This window comes from Garra rufa, chromosome 5 (assembly GCF_049309525.1).
Source record: "Garra rufa chromosome 5, GarRuf1.0, whole genome shotgun sequence".
NCBI lineage: Eukaryota > Metazoa > Chordata > Actinopteri > Cypriniformes > Cyprinidae > Garra > Garra rufa.
Genome location: NC_133365.1, coordinates 53,627,071 through 53,649,217, shown reverse-complemented (window position 1 = coordinate 53,649,217; position 22,147 = coordinate 53,627,071). Strand labels below are relative to the sequence as shown.

At 29.7% G+C, this 22,147-nt stretch overlaps 1 protein-coding gene across 1 annotated transcript in view; it reads right to left on the bottom strand.

Annotated features, from left to right (window-relative positions):
* Window positions 1-22,147, bottom strand: part of tspoap1 (TSPO associated protein 1) — a 127,360-nt gene that overhangs the window by 56,448 nt on the left and 48,765 nt on the right. Inside the window, exons 4-5 of the mRNA XM_073840146.1 lie at window positions 1,943-2,050; window positions 512-640 (exon numbers count right to left, since the gene is read on the bottom strand). Of these exons, the coding sequence (XP_073696247.1) occupies window positions 512-640; window positions 1,943-2,050 (237 nt within the window). The remainder of the gene's footprint in view (window positions 1-511; window positions 641-1,942; window positions 2,051-22,147) is intronic.

Sequence of the window (22,147 nt, the reverse complement as noted above, 5' to 3'; positions counted from 1 at the left end):
ATAGACAGAAATAAAAATGTAAAGTTTGGTGTGTGTAAGTGCAACTGAAGTGGAGATTTATGGCTCAGTGTAGAAGAAAAAAAACTCATTTTGAGAAAACGGCCTTTAAAAATATGCATTGTAATTGAAATCTATTGACACAATTAGATAAAGTGCTATAAAAGAAACACTTAACAGTGTCTTTCGGATGTGTCTTTCCACTAGTCTGAAAAAAAAACACTTTATGAAACACCAAAAAGCCCCAAATCTCAAACTTGACAGGTGCATGAAAAACAGGTTTTTTTTGCAGTGTCTCCCCTTAAAGATATGCATTGGAATTGAAATCTAAAAATGCAAATAGATAAAGTGTACCAAACTAAACACCTAAATGTTTATTATGGATATTTTCTTTCTACTACTTTGAAAGAAGACGTGTTATGGAAGAAAAACAGCCTCAACATTTCAAAAATGGTTTTGCCTGTAGTGTTTTGCTTTCATATGAAGCTATACAAATGTATAAATAAGCACACACCACTTTCAGATTGGCTTCCTGTAGTTTTCGAGCTCTGTCCTCTAGACGTTTGGCGATGACGGCAAGTTCAGTGTTCTTCTTCCTCAACCTCTTGACCTTCTCCTCTGTTTCTGGAGAACTGCTTTTCCTCTGAGGAAACACGGACGTTGGCAAAAGGAAGTTCAGTGGGGTGAAAAATAAAACAAAAGGTTCAGGCCTAATACTGCGGTTGCACAGTACAGTTTGAGAACTGCAAACAAGCTAAAATGCGATTAAATACTACAAATAAATGTGAAGAGCTAATGAGAATTTTCCTCAGTCTTTTGATATAAACCATTTCAATGTACTTCGTAAGGGATACATGTATAGTTACCCATTAATTTTTTACAAAATAAACCTGTATATGAAGAGTATTAAGTGCTGCAATGCTATTTACAAAAATAAATACCAGCACACCCAATATTTGTGCATAAATGATTAAAATAAATAGATAAAATATAAATACTATTACAGCTTTTGTTTTATTTTGAATTATATTAAATTTTTATATTTTATGTTTTGAAGTTCATTAATTTTGTTTCTTTTTGTCCTTTTTTATGTCTATACAGTTTTTTAATTAATGCTTATTTATTAGTTTTATTTATTGTAGTACTTAAGTGGAACTAAAGTTTTATTTCAATTGATGTTTATTTTGTTTTGAGTAAAAATATAGTTTTAGTTACAAAGTCAAAATATACAGTTGAAGTCAAAGGTTCACATACACCTTGCAGAATCTGCAAAATGTGAATTATTTTACCAAAATCATACAAAATCCATGTTATTTTTTTATTTAGTTCTTACCTGAATAAGATATTTCACATAAAAGATATTTACATACAGTCCACAAGAGGAAAATAATAGTTGAATTTATAAAAAGGACCCTGTTGAAAAGTTTACATCTCCTTGATTCTTAATACTGTTTCCTGAATAATCCACAGCTGTTTTTTATTTGTTGTTTAGTGATAGTTGTTCATGAGTCCCTTGTTTGTTCTGAACAGTTCAACTGCCTGCTGTTCTTCAGAAAAATCCTTCAAGCCCCACAAATTCTTAGTTTTTTTTGTGTGTATTTGAACCCTTTCCAACAATGACTGCATGATTTTGAGATCCATCTTTTCACACTGAGGACAACTGAGGGACTCATATGCAACTATTACAGAAGGTTCAAACCCTCACTGATGCTCCAGAAGGAAAAACAATGCATTAAGAGCTGGGGCTGAAAACGTTTTGAATTTGAAGATGAGGGTAAATTTAACTAAAGGGCAGTACTAAATGAAAAAATATGATATTTAGGCAAAAAAAGAAAAATCTTCATTCTGTTCAAAAGTTGCATAGTTGCATATGAGTCTCTCAGTTGTCCTCAGTGTCTAAAAATTTATTTAAAAAAATATGTTCCAATGGAAGATGGAACCTCACCAGTATCCTGTTCTCCTCTCTGAGAGCGTTGCATGATTTCTCCATCTCCTCCAGCGCCCGCAGCAGCTCTGAGTTCTGCCGCACCAGGAAACCATAATCCCTGCCATTCTGAGGAGAGCAAACACAAGAGACGATCAGTTTCAGCGCTAGCATGCAGATTTCTAAAGCATCTAGAGGACAGACAGACAGACTAACACACATTCAACCATCTGAGCAATGAAGCCTGAATAGAGTCATTTTTATCAGATTGACTCGATCCGCTCAGCTTAATTTATTTGTCACAGCTGAGAAAGAAACAAATAATCAGAGGAACAGATACAGAAGGCAAACCCTGTGATGCAAAGTGCAGAAAAAACAGCAAAATAACAACTTAAGGCGCTAGTTTTAGGTAGTAAATGAGTGTTTTTAGGTACTAAACCAAATGGAAAATGCTTTAATTGTGGTAAAAAACACAACATATATCAGCCAAGTTGCTGGTTTCTAGTTAACGGCTTCAGCTTCCCCACTGAACAAAAAAACAAATAAGAATACAAAAACACCAAATGTGCTATAAATAATTAAGGAACTAATTTGAAAGCACCGTAAATTTGAAATGTACACACAGTATCCTCCCAATGATGCAAAGAGCATAAAAAAACAGCAAAATAAAGTAATAAAACACGCAAGGCCTGCATACAGTGATTTTACCATAGTAAAGGGGTGTTTTTAGGTACTGAGCCAACTGGAAAACACTTTAATTGTGGTAAATAAGAATTTTTTCAGTTTTCTCCAATGAAAAAAAATATATAATTAAAAACACCAATGAACACCAATTTTGCTCTTTATTTCTTTTCTTTGCAGGACTATCTGCCTGCTGGCGAATCTGAAGGGTGACAGCTTTGATTTCAGCAGAGCGTGTGTGTTTTGTTCATGTCATGCCAGCTGGAACCAGTGTCATTTCAGAGTGGAGGGTGTTTTCGCTGAATATAAGGCCACTCTGAGATGTTTAGCCTCAATGTGAGATGTAAACACAGAGGACTGGGACTTTCACAGTACATTCAGCGTGCATGATCTTTTTGCAATGTAATGCAATGCAATGCTTTTTGTGAAAGAAATGAATTCTTCTATTCAGCAAGGGGACATTTAATTGATCAGAAAAGATTACAAAAGATTTCTACTTCAAATAAATGCTGTTCTTTTGACCGTATCATGGGTTTTCACAAAAATATGAAGCAAAACAACTGTTTTCAACACTGATAATAAGCAGATCAGCATATTAGAATGATTTCTGAAGGATCATGTGACACTAAAGACTGCAGTAATGATGCTGAAAATTCAGCTTTGATCACAAGAATAAACTATATTTCAACATAGATTCACATAGAAAACACTTTTTTAAATCGCAATAATATCTCACAATATCTATGTTTTTTTCCAGTATTTTTAATAAAAAAATTTTTTTAATCTTTTAAAAATAAATAAATAAACAAAATTTAAACCAACCCCAAAACTTACAGAACTGTAGAGTAAAATACATTATAAAAAAAATACAAAATACATTGAAATACAGTTTAGTTATAGGAAAAGACATGGGTTTAAGCATAAAACAGTAAGTGTAATACTGCTTTAAATTGTTTTTGAATTACTTTCACACCAAATACTAATTAGTTGTAATATCACATTTTTAAAATTCGCCACTATCCTAGGTTTGCCAATTTGTCAGTAAGATTTGTTCATCATTTAAAACACAATAAAATTTAATATGCTCCCTTATTCTTTTATATATTTTAATATGTACAAGTCAGAATAAGCATATTGTTTGAATTTTTACATAAATAGTGTTACACTGAATGACAGTGTAACATTACTTCAACCAAATTTTGACATTTTATTCTCCAAAAACTTGAAAGCTTAAAAGCAGACACTTTACTTACATTTAATGTGCTTTTTATGGACATAAATCACTTTTGTAAATTTCTTTTGATGTGGACATCTTAACATCTTCGACCTATATACATATACATAATATGCAAACATAAGCTTTTATTTTGAATCGATTAATTGCGACAATTCGTTTTGCAGCTGTACACAAAACGTTGAAGTTAAATCGCATACATACATATCTACTCAAATTGACCTGAAAACTGAGATAATGCATTGTATATTAAAGGTTGTTGGCTTTTAAACTAACACTCGGCAGAAACACTTCTGAGTTCATAGATCATTCAAGCTAGTCTTATTTTATCATCACTGAAAGCAAATGGCACATCACAAAGCATCAAAACATTGCTCCAGGTACAATCAACTTCACTCTTTGTTGATGCCTTTGCAATATACACACACTCTTCCAGCACAACAAATCTGATTTTGTTCATTCAAAACACACTTCTTTTGTTAGTGTTGATTGGGTGTTACTATTGCATCAGATGAAATGCAAACCAGATGCTCATCCTACTGCTAATTCTGACTGTACAGATGCCAATCCAGACGTCTGCTGAGTGCAACTGGGATGCAATCCCTCTAGAGTCAAATGCATGATCATATTTAGAGGCAAGGACACAGACAACATAAACAACCTGTCAAAAGGGCTGCGCAAGTCATTTAGCAACAGCACACTTACAGTTTAGTGAATTTATTTATATTAACACGTGTAAGACTGCAAAGCAGGTATCATAATTGAGATCAAAAATCACAATTGTGGATTATTCCCTTGAAATTGTAACTGCGATGATTAATTACGATTATAACAATTTACATTTATTGATGTTGAAATAGCTTTATACCACAGCATGCCATCATTTTATTTAAAAATAAAAAAAACAAGCTGAAATTTTTTTTATTGCTTTTCTCGTTGTCATAAATGTCAACGATACATTGGTTTGGTTTCTTTAAATAAAAAAGTAAAAATATGCAATAGGGATATACCGGTTTAAATGTTCATGTTGCGATTAATTGATAATGCTTTTATCACGGTATATGGTATTATCACAATGTTAAAATTTATTTGCAAAAAAGTGGTATCACAATACAGTTTAACAGGTGTAATAACTATTTTCTTATAACAAAAATAACTGAACATTTCAATACAATAAAGCAATACATAAAAAATGTATAAAGTAAAAAAAATGTGCAAAAGGATTATAAAGACCATTAGGTATCACTTTACAGTAAGATCTCATAGTTAACCTTAGCTAATGCATTAACATTTGCTACATAAGTTTAAGCATTAATATTTGTTAGAAAATATAAATCTTAAATAACACAGTTACAACTTTTAATTTTTAACAATTTGTTATTAAACATTGGAATTATCTAAGATTAATTATTTATTTTTTAGAAGAATTTTTCAAAGGCAGTTTGTTAACTAATGAATTAACTAATGTTAATGTAAAGTTTGACCGAACAATAAAGAATCAAAACACTTATCGAAACAATATCTAGGACATGTTGTAGTCCAGATTAAAATGTAAAAAAGTTAAATAAATAGCCTATTAAGTCTAAATATTTAAGTATTTGGCACGGTCATGAACACCATAGCAAATACACAAATCTTAAATACTTTTCAGAAACTGAAAGCTGTTTTGTTTACTGGGTTTTTCTGGGTAACTGCTGCAATATTTTTATGCTTGATTTAGTGCCACCTGCTGTCAGAGAATAAAAGTGCACTTTCATCCAGAGCGTCTCTCACGCATCCGTAATCGTGATCGTGATCACGATTAGAATTTCGATTCTGCAGCTCAATTCTCCATCCAGGAAGAAAATATTGTTCATAAATCTCATCTGAGAGAGAAACTGTCTCAGTAGCAGCATCTGCCGTTCTCAGAGTCTCCTCTAATGACCGAACTGAAAGCAGACGACAGCTCAGGTCCTGCTCAAATCTCTTGCCAAACGTGAGAGACTCCGCGTCTAACGAGACTCGCCTGCTGCCAGGACGTCCAGATGCCAGACGGACAGGTAGTTCAATGTCCAGCATTTGGCATCATCATTTTAATTGCTCTGAAACAATGATATGCTTTACTACAACAGATTGGGGACTTAATTGCTACTCTTACATTTCAGTTATTTCTTTAAGATTAATTTTAGACTAACAGGACTGTTGGACTGCATGTTTTGTGGAAAACGTGGATTTTTTTTTCAGCTAAAAAACGCAATTTAGTGTAAAAATGTAAATTTTGGTTTGTAGAGCTGCATGATTTGGCCAAAATGTTGTGATTATATGATTATATAGCAAGATAGCTAATTCTTATTATCATTATTTTTACTTTTTTAAAAAAAAATTTTAAAAAAGTTTTGGTATTCGTTTATGTTTGCTAATAAGTAAAATAAATAAATAAATAATAGATTTTTTTTTTTATATTTATTATTTTTGATACATTGTGCCGGGTTGCATAGATATTAATGATAGTAATAATAATAACAACAACAATAATTATAATAATAATTATTATATAATATTATATTTAATATTATTGTTAACATCTTACTTTAATATTATTTAAATTATTTATTTTTTCTCTGTATTTTTTTTCTCATTTAGTTTAATGTTGTTCTGGTATTTCTTATATATATATATATATATATATATATATATATATATATATATATAATATAAAAATATAAAAAATCGTGTCAGTGTCCAAATATATATGGACCTGACTGTATGTATATATATATATATATATATATAAATATAACGATAGATAGAACGATAGAACGATAGATAGATAGATAATAATCGAATGTAATAAATATTAGTTTCATTTTTTTTAATGAAATCGTAACCTTTATGATTTGATAATAACAGTAAGCCAAATCACTATTTCAGTTTTATTTTTTATTAATTGTGCAGTCCTATTTTCTAATACTATTTCACAGCTCCAAAAACACCATAAAGGAATAAACTGCATCACATGAATAAATTGCATTTTAAAATATACCCAAATAGAAAACGGCTATTTTACATTACTTGCACAATATATGGCTGTATTTATGCATAAAACACCAAAATGCAACAAAATGATCTATAAAGAGTGCACTGAATTCTGAGGAACAGAGGAATTGTGAGGAACAGACCAGTTATTCACTAAAAATCTTGTTTCTTTTTGCATGGAAAGGAGCTGAATGAGCATTCAAATAATATTCAAACAATTTCTTCTTTTGTTTTTCACCAGAAATAACAATATATGAGTTAGGAACAATACAAGACCCCAATAAGAGCCAGAACCTCTACAATGGCCACTGCTGAATTATAATATTCATGAGAGTCATTCTGCTGACATACAGGTTTGCCATTATCTTAAATACGCTTTAAGTAATGTTTAAGAGTGCTGTCAATCACATGTGCGAAAGCGATGGCGTCTGAATCCGCTGTGATTGGTCGGCGCACTTAGGCGTGACTCTTATGTGAGCGCTTGCGTCTCCCGCCAGGGCTGTTGGGATATGATTGATGCCTGCTCATTACAGAAGCATCTGCGCTGGACGGCATGACCATCCTTTTGTCCCGATTATGGATGGGTCGCGCCGCTCTACGTTAATAGTTGCATCTCAGATGCGAAGGGTCTTGGAGCAAAGCTCATCTCCATTAAAACACAAGCCTCCATTAGCAGCATAATGGAGTCGACAGGGGTTCCCCATGCACAGATGGGGTTTCTGCTCGAAGGAAGAGGAAACACACACGCGCAAATTCACATCCGTCAGCATTCCCTGAGTGAATTCCCAACTAAATGATTGGATATTTCACGCCAAAACTCAAAAAATGAGGAAATTACATTGTTTGAGGTTATTAAAGCATGAAGCCTATTTTAGTATCATGAAAACTTTGGCATTTTGACAGTATTTCTATTTAAAAAAATGTCTATGCATTAGGGAAATGCATTAAATAGTCCTTAAATAACTTTTAATGGTTATAGAAAAGGCTTAATTTATTTATGCAAAACATAATTTCACATTTTTAATATTATCAAATTTATAATATCAGACTGAATGTCAAGAAAAACTCAATGAACATGTTTTTTATGCTAATAATATGCTCAACTCCTTTTTTAAAAAAAATCAATGATTATATTGTGTATCATTCAATTGCATTTTGACATTATTTCCATGACATACCATTTTAAAATACTGTATTTAATTAATGTTATTCTAATGAGAACCACACTGAGAAATAACCAGACTTACACAACTAAAAAATAAAATAAATAATAAATACAAGTCTAAGCATCAGTGAAATGTGTTTAAAAGTCTAACACTCTGTAAAATGCAAACACTTTTAATGGCTATAAAAAGGCTTTATTTCCTTCACGGAAAATATAATATTTTGTTTTTTCTTTTCTTTTTTTATAAATATTATCATACATACAACATCTGAATGTCAGTAAAAAGTTACTGTACAAGTTATTAATGCAAATTTAATGCAAATATGATGCTCAATTCCCTTCAAAAACAATGATTATATTGTGTATCATTCAATAGCATTTTGACATTATTTCCATGACATACCATTCTAAAATACTGTATTAAATTAATGTTATTCTAATGAGAACCACACTGAGAATTAACCAGACTTACACAACTTACAAAAAAATAAAGAAAGAAATAAATAATAAATAAAAGGCATCAGTGAAATGTGTTTAAAAGTTCTAACATTCTGTAAAATGCAAACACTTTTAATGGCTATAAAAAGGCTTTATTTCCTTCATGGAAAATATATTATCTTTTTTTTTATATTTTCAAATATTTTTAATATTTTCAGAAAAAAGTCACTGTACAAGTTTTTAATGCAAATTCAATGCTAATATAATGACTAATTCCCTTCAAAAACAATGATTTATGATTTCAAATGTGTATCATTCAATTACCCAGATTTTCAGGTTATACAATACATAAATGAGGAGGAAAACACTCATTAGTTGCATGTCATTAATTTAACACAGAACTCATATATCATTCCTTATTCCTATCTCGTTCTCTCTTTCACACACACGCACAAAATCACAACCCACAGGAGTTTATTAATGTTTTACAGTAAATATCTCTTGACGACCTGAGGGAGAAATTAAGTAATGTTCTTACCTTTCAATTGTCATCAAGAATAAAAACTTGAATGGTTTAAATTAAAATAGGATTGTTGAATTTAATATAATTATTGTATTTTTTCCTATCACAATTTTAATAATTTATCATTTTTATAATATTTTAATAATTTTTAAATTAAGTTTTTCACATTTTAATATGCATGTCTATGTATTTTGCATTGGCATTTCTATCAAAACCTAATGAACCTATATAAGCTTATTTTCAGTGTGCTGTTCACTTCTTCCCACCTCAGAATTAGGAGTTTACATCTTGCAATTAATAACCCACAAGATAAATCAACCCTTGCAATTCAGTAATATTTTTTAAAACTTGCAATTCTGAAAATTTCCATCTCACAATAAATAAATTGCAATTGCAAGATATAAACTCAGAATTACTAAAAGGCTGAAACTGCAAGTTCACATTTCGCAATTATGACTTTTTTCTCAGAATTAAATTATTAACTTTAATTAATTAAATTGAAAATTCAGAGTAAAAAAAAAGACAAAACTTGAATTCTGAGTTTATATGTTGCAATTAATAACTTGCAATTATGAGTTAAACCACAATCTTGCAACTGTAAGAAAAACCCCCCAGAAATTGTGAGTTTATAAGTTAACATCTTGCAAATCTGCCTTTTTTCCTCAAGATTCTGTTTACATCTTAATTAATAACTTGCAACTGTGAAATATAGTCACAATTTAAAAAAAGTGTAAAAACTGTTTATGTCACAATTTTTTAAATCTGAATTCTGAGTGTACACATTAAAATAAATAACTGCAAGTTCACATCTTGCAATTGTGAAATATAACCTTGCAATTACGAAAAAGTCTGAATTTGCAAGTTTACATCTTTTTTCTCAGAATGCTGAGTCAGAAAAAAAGTCAGAAATTGCGAGTTTGTAATTCACAACTGCAAGTGTACATCTCGCAATTGTGACTTTTTTTCTCAGAATCCTGCGTGTGCATCTCAATTAATAACTTGCAACTGCAAATGTAAAGTCGCAATTTTAAAAATTATAAAATTAAAATTATAAATTGTGAGTTTACGTGTTAAAATTCTGACTTTTTTAAAATCAGAATTCTGCACTTACATCTTGAAATTAAAAACCTGCATTTATGATATAAATTCGCAATTTAGAAAAAAAAAGTCAAACTGCAAATTCACATCTTGCAATTCTGATTGTTTTCCTCATTATTCTGAGTTTACATCTCACAATTATTAACTTGCAAATGAATAACTCGCAATTGCGAGATATAAACCGACAATTATGAAAAAAGTTGCAAATTGCGAGTTTTTAGCTTTTAGCATCTCACAATTCTGACTTTTTTCCTCAGAATTCTGAGTCAGTGAGCAAAGTCAGAAATTGCAAAAGGTTAACATCTGACAATTCTGACTTTTTTCTTAGAATTCTGAGTTAACATCTTGCAGTTATAATAAAAAATAAACTGCGAGATACAACCTTTCAATTCTGAGAAAAAGTCCAAATTGCATTTAACAGTCATCGCTAACACAACGACGAAACATTACAGCTCTTTGCACTCACTTCAACTTGACTTATATTAAATGTAATTATTCTAAACCATAAAACACTTGTTGGTTTAAAACATATTCCCATGTCTAAATGAATCACTCCTCCTGAGGCCCGCTGGACTTCTGCATTTGTTCCTGCATTGACAAACACACACTGCAGGTGTGGGAAGATCCTGGCTGAGAAAAGACTGTCTTCTGGAGTTCCCATCATCCCTCTCTCTCTCTTCCTCTCTAATCAACGCAGATACAAACAGAGATAATTGAAGGCTGCGCGCCGCTTTCAAACACACGCTGACCCGGCGACGAGTCTGGCGGCGGTTTCCATGGCGATGCCGCTTTTAAGCCAGCGTTCCATCAGCCGTTTCAGCTAAAGGCCACCGGGTTTGTTACTCCGGGGAAATAACATTAACAAACACATAACGAATGAAGCGCAGGTGGCGACCCCTGTGTGCGAGGAGAGACACAGGTGGAGCTGTTCTCAGATCGGTGACGACACAATCATCTACACGCAAATGTTTCAGGGCTCTTTCATGAAGTGCATCGACCCCCGGGTTACCGGCACAAAGACTCGCCTTTAACAAATTGGGCCGTTTCAGCCAAGAACTCCACAGGAAGTCAATTAATCAGACCGAATTCAGCGCAGAGAAAGAAGCCCAGCTAACAAAGGTCTGCCGGAGTAAATCTGAGCTCGTAATTGTGCCATATTGTGGCTGACTAACTGACCTTGAAGAGTTTGAAGATTATCATTACTGTTCATTAAACTTATGCATGGAATAAATGAAGCACTGGAGAGGAGTACATAAATACTACAAAATTATGCTGTGAACAAGTGTTTTAATTTCTTAAAACTGCTTTGTTAAAACTTTTAATGAGTTGAAGAAATAGTTTGCCTGAATTCTGTCATCATTTACTCAGCCTAATGTCATTTCTTCCATTAAAATAATAGAGCAAATTAAACTTACAGTACAAGGCAAGATTTGCACTATTATTACATTTTTATGTTGCTTTTTATTCTTTTGGAGCTTGAAAAGTCAATTCTGTGAAGCAATGCTTATGCTCTTTTATTGTAAGTTGCTATGGATAAAAGTGCACTCACTTTATCGAATGGAAAGAGCTGCATGTACATTCTACTCATTCTACTATGGCCCTATTTTTATTTATTTTGAGAAAAACTATTGTATCATTTACAAACAAAAAAATCAACCTATCAAAATAAAAGTTTGAGAAATACTTTACTTAGAGAAATCCAGTTCTTTTCAAAGTTAGAATAATAATAAAATTGTATAATAATATAATTATCTAAATATAATCATTATAAAATTTTATAATAATAATAATAATAATAATTATTATTATTATTATTATTATTATAATTTTTATTATTATTTTTGTAAGGAAAAATTATAATTGTTCCTTAATTTTATAAATTTAAATGTAAACCATTTTCATTTATTGCATTTTAAAAGATGAAATAAACTGTTTTATGGCTTTATTTGTAATGAATAAATCTGCATAAAATATTAAATCCAGATAAATTAAACATAAAATACATAATTATGGGCATAAAATATACAATTTCATACAGTTATGTTACTGTAAAAAAAATAATAAATAAATAAATAAATAAATATTAGGTGGAAAATAACATATTTCTTTAAAGATAATTGATTAGACATTTTTAATTCTAAAATGTAATTATTAATAATTTAATTAAACCATTAAAGTTCTGAAAAATTAAAACCAAAAACACAGAACTTGAGAAAAATATAACAGAATTTTAACTTCAGAAAAACAAAACAAAATTTAGGAAAAATAAAATGTATTTCATAGGGTCCTGAAAATGTAAGTTCTGTTAAATATTTAATAAATTACTGTTAAAAGTTTCACGGTTTGAATTAATTAGACATGTTTTTTGACCATGAACATTTATTTGAAATGGCGTCCAGAAAAAAAAAAAAAAAAAAGGAAAAAAAAAAAGAAATTTAGAAAAATGTAAACTTAAATGTAATTTTTAAATAAATAAAAAAGACTTTATAGGGTTCTACTCTACATAAGAAATAAAAAATACAACTTTAAAGTTTAACAGTCCAATTAAATAGATATTAAAATGTTTTTGATTATCAAATTTGATTATTAATAATTGAATGAAACCATTAAAATTCAAAAAGATTGAAAGCAAAAACACAGAACTTCAGAAAAATAAAACAGAATTTTAACTTGAGAAAAACAAAACAGGATTTGGCAAAAAATAAAACGTATTTCATAGGGTCCTGAAAATGTAAGTTTTGTTAAATAATTAAATAATAAATATTGTAAAATAATTCTGTTAATTAAAAATGCTTTTTGATCATGAACATTTAATATAAATTTGATAATCAAAAACTTTCAGGACCCTATGAAATAGGTTTTATTTTTTGTTCTGTGTTTTTGGTTTCAATCTTTTTGAATTTTAATGGTTTCATTCAATTAATAATCAAATTTGATAATCAAAAACATTTTAACATCTATTTAATAGGACTGTAAAACTTTAAAGTTGTATTTTTTATTTCTTATGTAGAGTAGGACCCTATAAAGTCGTTTTTATTTATTTAAAAATTAAATTTAAGTTTACATTTTTATAAATTTCTTTTTTTTTCCAGTTTTTTTTTTTTCTGGACGCCATTTCAAATAAATGTTCATGGTCAAAAAACATGTCTAATTAATTCAAATCATGAAACTTTTAACAGTAATTTAAGTTAAGATGGAGTCCAAAAAAACTGGAAAATTTGAACAGAAAAAATGGAATTTTAAAATAATAATAAATAAATAAAACTGATTTCATAGGGTCCTGCTCTATAAAAGAAATAGCCTCAAATAGTACTGAAAATGTACTAAAATAAAGGTTTTGAAAGACATGAGGGTGAGTAAATGATGCAAGATTTTCATTTTCAGGTGAATTATCCCTCAAAAACTCTCAAGAGTGACTCTCCACAGTGACACTCCGTTAAACTCCAGCAGTGAGGAGCGACAGCGCTGTGAGACGAATAATAAGTCTAGAATATGTCAGGACATCAGTTTTGATGTGACAGCCAAACTGTGACATGTCAGAATCACTTGACTGGATTCACTGTCAAGAACTGGAGTGGATTTTTTAAAACATATTCAGTTTGGGTGAGAGTGACAGACGGATGGATAGACAGACAGACAGACAGATGACATGTCTAATGATTTTCTCTGGCCAGAGCAGCATAATAACATCCTGACATTCACACACACATATATAAACAAGACATAAATACAGAGAGACAAACATTACTAAAAAAAAAAAAAAAAAAAAAATTACTACAACTTGAAAATGAAAACTGAAAATATTAAAATGCTTTGAAGTATTAGTAAAACTGTAATAACGTCTCAACTGACTCATCTCATGTATTTTGATGTGACCAGGGTTATTTTGCTAAAAATAACTAAAAAACAAACAACAACAAAAAATAAAATAAAACTAAAATCATAAAACATTTTCATTAAAATAAATGTTAACTAAAATAACCCTAAAAAAATACTAATATATTTTTAAAACCCCAAAAACTACTAAAAATTACATAAAAATGCAATAAAATTACTAAAACTTGAAAATGAAAACAGAAAATTTTAAAATAAAAAAAACGCTTTGAAGTATTAGTAAAACTATAATAACATCTCAACGATATTATTATTTATCATTTTCATTTACTTTAGCTTAAGATGTGTAGCTAAACGATCAAATACATGCAAATATATATATTAAAATGCAGCGTTTAGTGATTATGTGTGTAAACCTTTGTCAGTTATGTCTCAAATTAATGTAACAGTTGAAAAGGAAAATACGTGTGTAACAATATATTGGATCCGTGCAGCTCTTAAAGCGGCCACAAGTAATATTCCTTCTGCCGTCTCTGTGCTAAATGTTAATCAAACAACAAAAGACAAAGACATAATCACTCACTGCTCTTGATGAAGGGGCTTTTTATTTATGGCTGGTCATTTTTCTCATTTTACCCACTACTGGCGATGCAGAAAAATAAAATGTTGGACTCTGAGTGAAGGGGAAACACCATATTCCACGGACTACTTTATATCCATCTAGCAATGAATTTTTAACCTCTCCCTGGACTCAAGGATATATTTCAGTGATTCCTAACACTCTTAAAAATAAACGTGCTTTAAAAGGTTCTTCACAGTGATTCCACAGAAGAACCTTTTTTGGATCCACAAAGAACCATTCAGTCAAAGGTTCTTTAAAGAACCATCACTTTCTTACCTTTTTATAATCTGAAGAACCTTCTTTCGCCACGAAGAACCTTTTGTGAAAAAGAAAGGTTCCTCAGATGTTAAAGGTTCTTTATGGAACCATTTAGACAAAAAAGGTTCTTCTATGGCTGCTAAATATAAATGCATCCTGACTTAAATCTAGGCATTATTTGCAAATAACGGAACTGAAGCACATGGCGGTGCACATGTGCAGTAAAGAGAGATGTTAAATACAACACATTCAGAAAAGCCTTTGTTTTAGTAAAAAACAGTGCACTTTTCTTCTTAATATACTGTAAAGATGCATGTGACCAAATCAGCTTCTCTCAGGTCAAGGAAAAAAACAGACGTCAGCATTTTACCATCAACAAACCCCCAGAGACAAGAAAACATGAGCAGACCGTCTGTTACGAGCAACAGAATAATAAAACGTGTGTGTGTGTGTGTGTGTGTGTGTGTGTGTGTGTGTGTGTGTGTGTGTGTGTGTGTGCGTGAACCCTACAGAGAGACACACACCAGACGTCTGCAAGAGACAAATGTGAAATGCTGTGAGTGTATTACAATGCATGTTTAAAACAGATTGATTAGCTCAGTCCAGCATTCTGGCAGGGATATTAGTAACTTGAGATGTACTTCATATTGTAATTTTCCTTTATAAAGATAAAAACCAGGGGAATTAGTGAGTTGTGCTTGCCAAGGCAAGAACAAATAGTGTGACCGATCAGAACCCCAAAATTAAAATTAAACATTAAAGTTTGATGCATAAATTGGTGAACAAAAACCCAACGGATGCACATTTAAGAAAGGACCTAAGGGATATTTACAGACCAGAAGATCAGAAAAACAAGTACCTAGCAACCAATTCCAATTGAAAATACCATAAACTGCCTGGCAACTACACAACACTCTAATGCTCTTAAAAAAAATGTCAGGAAATGTAAAAATCATAAGCGCATGCCCTTTGTTGACTGACGGGTTTGGTGCTGCTCTTTAGCTCTAATGAAAGCATAACTACTCTTTCTATACCAATAACAAGAGACTGTGATTAGAGCCTCATCCTGTTTCCTTGGAGTCCTAACAGCACATGATTGCTTTCTCTAGAAAATGGCTATGTTCAGACGAGAGCACACTGTGCTGTATACTCTATATACTATTATTTTTAAAACCAGTATGTGAAACAGTATGCAGAGATAAACATTTCAAACAACTCAGCAAATGGCATTCCAGATTTAATTTATGATATATTAAATATTATAATTTTGTCAAAATTACCTAACTTCTGGTAGTCAGATCAAATAATGAGTTCAAATGAGACTGAAATGGAAATGTGCACTTCTATATTGTTCTATAGTTCTATATTGCACATTTTTGCAAATATAGCATATTATCCGTGTAGTTAATGCATTAAAAAAAATACATATGCTCTATGTATACAATTGTACTGTATGTACCTTAAAATAGTACTAGTTTGGGTTGCACAATGTGGGAAAAAAAACTGAATTGTGATTTCTATGATTAAAATTACAAATGTAAAAGCTACAAGTTTGGGCAAAAAAGATTTTGTGATATATATATATATATATATATATATATATATATATATATATATATATATATATATATATAATAATTGATAATATTATTATTAATAAATAACAAAACAATACTAATATATGTTACTATAAAATAAAAATTGAGTGCTTCAGAAAAATAGAATACTGTTATATCATATAATGACAAAAATATAATGATATAAATAATAATGATAATAATTTAAACAATATGAAATATTACTATAATATTACTGTAATATTTTACTTTAAAATAAAAACATAAAAAATCTAATATGAAACTTGACAATAACAAAATATTAAATAAAATTAAATAACATTTATAATATTTTACTGTAAAATAAAAAAGCAAGTATTAAAAAAAAATTAAATATACCACTACTAATATTATTATTATGTTATTAGTAATAATAATAATAATAAATAATGTAAAAAATAAACATTACTAATATAATATTTTACTGTAAAATAAAAATTAAGTATTTCAGAAAAATATAATACTGTTATATATAATACTGACAAAATATAATATATATGATAATTAGAAAATATATAAATATTACTATAATATTACTATAATATTACACTTTACTGCAAAATAAAAGTTTAAGTATTCAAGAAAAATAAAATATATTATTATTATAATACAGTAGAACTGTCAATTTACAATACTAATATTTTTGGCTGTCTCAAACTCTTCTTTTTTTGTTCAACCATCAAGCTTTTACTTTTAGGGAAAACCTCAAGACGCCCTTAAAGCTTCTTTTGTGTTGACAACAGTCGGTTTATAAGCTCTTCATATCCTCCATACAGAAGCGGCCGCTCCATACAGCGAAACACTGAAGGTCACACCGCTCAGCCTTCACGAGCACTTGTGTTTTGGACAAAACAGTGCATGACATTTATCAGAAATGGCTACACAAAATGACTGACCTTTATTATGAAGCAATGCAAAGAGACAACGGTTTAAAACACAATCAGATGTGGTCATGCTGCATTAGTTTGTGTGTATTATTAAAATACTAAGTTGTGGGTTAAAATAAGTGAACATCAGTATCTCTGCAGGTCTGTGAGTAACGCTGTGAGGTGCTTTAGCTAAAGACTGCTGGAGCGGCATTAAACACAAGAGAGGTCGCTCATTAAATAAGCACCGGGGGTCCATTAACTCCACGAGAAGGAGCTTTAGTTAACCTAACATTCAATAATGAAGTCAATGCTGATATATGACTGACAGCTTAGAGACGCCGCCGTGTACGGCTGTGATAAGAGCGTCCGCGGCCTAAAATATACTCCTCATTATATTCATCCCTTCTCCCGTCTCATTCAATCAAACACAAGCATACATCCAGAGATTCGTTTCCATTAAAAAGAAAACGGGCCGCATTTGTCTAAAGTGTCAGAATATAAATTAGAATCGGATATTAGCGTCTGCGGCGCAAAAACCCGCTTCGGTGAACAATCGCCACATCTGCATAACAATGAGACGCCACTCGTGTTTTGATCCACCTTCATCATAATCATCATGGAATTTTTTTTACATTCCAAAAACTCTCCCTTGGGGGAATTCCATTATATTCGGAATTCCATATCCTCGCTTTCGGAATGCCTCGGAATGCAGGGAAATTTCATTTCGCCATCTAAATTGGATCTGGATGTGCACTGTCCTGCTTTGGAGTGGATGTGATGGGCAAGATGCGATTTCAGACCCGAACGGAGCGCTAGCCTGCGGCAATACGCAATAATCGACTTAAAAATGGCGACTGTCTGGACTGAGAAGAATTCAATTTTAGGAGAAAGCTCAACAGTCCTTCACAAGAGCTTCCAGAAATGGAAGAAATTCCAGTAATGTGTCTGTGTCCTTCACCCTGAAACTAAATTAGGGCAATCAGATTTAGAATCAATTAAATTCCTGATTTAAACAGTTCTTCCTCTGTTTTCTCTGCTTAAATTATCTCAACACAAAGCATAAGACGATAAAAATCTTAATGCTACTGTATGTGGATTTGTGCACATTGACAATCTGATTTTTAAACACAAGTAACTCAGATCTGTTCAAAAATACAGGAAATCAAATGGGATTGTTCTAGTGAAGGTTTTATTTAAAACGTTACAAGTCAAACAGTAATCTAACAGGTTATTGTTGTCATGTTTGCTGGGCGTATCATTGGAAATCACAAAATAAAATAAAATAAAATGTATTTTAAAATAATTTTTCAAAATTCAAAATGTACATATTTCAAATTAAAAAAATAAAAAATAAAGTAAAATAAAATAAAATAGTTTCAAATGTTTATTTTAATGAAATTAAAATAAAACTAAACTAAATAATTTTATATGTAGGCATATATTTTTTTTGAAAACTAAACTAAACTAGGTTTCATATGTAGGAGTATTTTTTTTCTTTCAAAAAAAATAAAAATAAAAATAAAGTAAGACAAAATAAAATAGTTTCATGTGTAGGGTTACAGTAAGTGTTGTTCAAATAAAAAAATAAAACAAAAAATAAATAAAATAATATAAAATAAAATAGTTTCAAATGTAGCGGTACTTTTTTTATGAAAATAAATTAAACAATTAAATTAAATTAAATTAAATTAAATTAAATTACTTTATATGTAGGGGTGTTTTTTTCCAAATGAAAAATAATTAAAAACAAATAAAGTAAAAAAATAGTTTCACATGTAGGGGTAAAAAAAAAATTAAAAAATAAAGTAAAATAAAACAAAACAGTTTCATGTGTAGGGTTACAGTAAGTGTTGTTCAAATAAAAAAATAAAACAAAAAATAAATAAAATAAAATAGTTTCAAATGTAGTGGTACTTTTTTATGAAAATAAATTAAATAATTAAATTAAATTAAATTACTTTATATGTAGGGGTGTTTTTTTCCAAATGAAAAAATAATTAAAAACAAATAAAGTAAAAAAAAAAATAGTTTCACATGTAGGGGTAAAAAAAATATAAAAAAATAAAGTAAAATAAAACAAAACAGTTTCATGTGTAGGATTACAAAGGAAACAAAACAAAACAAAAAACTATATAAAATAAAATAAAATAAAATAAAACATAGTTCCAAATGTGTTTTTAATGAAAATAAAATAAAAATATAAACAAAATAATATTTTTAAAATTTTATTTTAATATAAAAAATAAAATTATTACATAAAATAATTTTATATCTAGTACTATGTTTTTTAATGAAAAATACAATATGATCAAATAAGACAAAATCAAATCAAATCAAATCAAATACAACACCAACTTGCTGGTTAAATAGAAAATTCAATAACTGTCTAATCATAGGTGGCTGTTGCCATGTTTGTTGGTCTGTAACATAATTAAGAAAGAGACACATAATTATTAAACATACTATTAGAATTAATTTTCAAGCTCAGCAAAAATACTCCATACTATCAGTCTAAATTCACTGCGTGCAACCTACACTCAAAAACGACTGCATTAATATTCGGTGCTGCCTTTCATCTGACTTCAAACAGACGTGTATCAGTGCTCAGCTCCTCTCAACACAGTCCTTGAAGTTCCTGAAGTTTTAGCGGTTTAAGTGGTATTTTTTCCTGCCTGAACGTCGTGTGCTCTTTGATTCAGAGCTGCGAGTCTGTATTTGCTTCCTGTGACCTACATCCACACAATGAGCCATGCCGTCGTATTTTCCACACTGTGCTGTGAATAAAAGTCATTAAGTTCTGTGTGTTATTCTACAGGATGTTAAACAGATCATATTCCACACTTTTGGGGCATTTTATTCTTCTACTGCACTTCTATCAAGGTCTTCCTTCACCAATAACCATTTTCTACCATTTTTCTGACAAAGAGGTTGTCATATGTTAATGATGATGCCACAACCACATGCAAAAGCAAGATATTGTTCTTGTAGCTACTCTGTGTTTATTCAACCTCCTCATGAGGAAAACATTGAGTGCGCTGATTGATTCAGGAAGGTTCATTTCAGGACTTCAGCAGCTGGTAACTCAACCTGAAAACTACTACATGTGCTCAATTCATACTTCACTGGTGTTTCATTCGTCATAGCTGGGTAAATTTCTATAATGGAGAATGGAAACTACAACAACTATATTCCCATTTATTGCAATAGCAAAAGAAATCCACAATAGCATTTTTATGATTTTCCAAAAGAGGAAAAAATGTTGGTGAACAGCAGCGTTGAACAGTTTTCTGAAATCAATTGCCAAGGTAATGAAACAAATCAAAGGTAAAGAAACAAAAAAAACTTTGCTAGATTTACAATGTAAATCTAAAATGCTGTGGAAATAAACCAAAAAGACTATTGTTTTTGTTAATTGACATAATGCTAAAAAATAAATAAAATATAAATATTAGATGAAAAAAACACTAAAAAAAAATAAAAGAAAAAATAAAACCTAATATAAAAACTAATAAAATTTTAATTAATTAAATTAAAAAAATTAAATTAAAAGTGAAAAGTTGAAATTAGGTGAAAATAAGTTAAGGTAAAAGTAAAAAAAATATTGAAACTAAAACTGAAATAAAATGCATAAATAGAAATATTATACAATAGAAATATTTATATAAAAATTAAATGATAAAAGTCTTGTTTTTTTGCCATCGTTTTTGATTACTGACATAAAGCTAAAGAATAAATAAAATATAAAAATTAGATAGGAAAAAAAGGTTAAAAAAAACTTAAACTAAAACCAAAAATTAAATAAAATAAAATACAAAAATAAAACTTAAGAAACTTAAATGAAAATGAGAAATAAACGAACGAGCTAAACGAAATTAAGTTAAGGCTGAAGTACTAAAATTATTAAAAGTAAAACTGAAATAAAATGCATAAATAGAAATATTATACAATAGAAATATGTATAAAATAATAAAAATGATAAAAGGACAAAACAAAGCTACTAAAACTTAAATTGTATAGTCTTGTTTTGTCCATCGTTTTAATAATTGACATAAAGCTGAAAAATAAATAAAATATAAATATAAGACGAAAATAAAAAACAAACAAACAAAAAAATAAACTAAAACCAAAAATAAAATAAACTTAAGAAACATAAATGAAAATGAGAAGTGTTGGCTTGCAACTAAATGAAAGTAAGTTAAGTTTGAAGTACTAAAATTATTATAACAAAAAAAAAAAATCAATAAAAAGAAGCTAAAAAGAAATAAAACAGAGAAAAAATATAAACTACAAAAACTTTAAAAAAAATTCAAATGAAACGGAAAGTATAAGCTAAAATACAATTTTAAATACAAATAATACCATAATAGTACATAAATAATACTAAAACAATATTGCAGTTATTTTCTTAATCAGTATTATAGTCTTTACATTAAAACTATCCTTAAAACAAGATATTTTGCTTAATAATGGAATTTTCAATAGTAATTGCAATATTTTTCTACCACATTAGTAAATGGGTTTGTTTTAATTTAATCTTACTAATTATGTTAGATTGATGCATAAAAACACCATAAGAAACACAAATTAATTTCAAGTTCAACACATGTTCTGTGAAAAAAAAAAGTCTAATACAAGTAAATTCAACTATCATCTATGGAGCTCATATGGGAGTTGCAGGTTCGAATCTGACTGGAACAAAACAACAAACATTAAAATGTAATCCATTTGACATCTGCACTACAGAAAAGAGCAGCTACAACATTCTGTGCAACAGCTGATGTTTTGATCTTATTTTGTTTTCACTTACAATGGCAATTTTATCACATGATCCACATCTGCAAGATTAATTTACATAATCTACAAGTGTAAATAT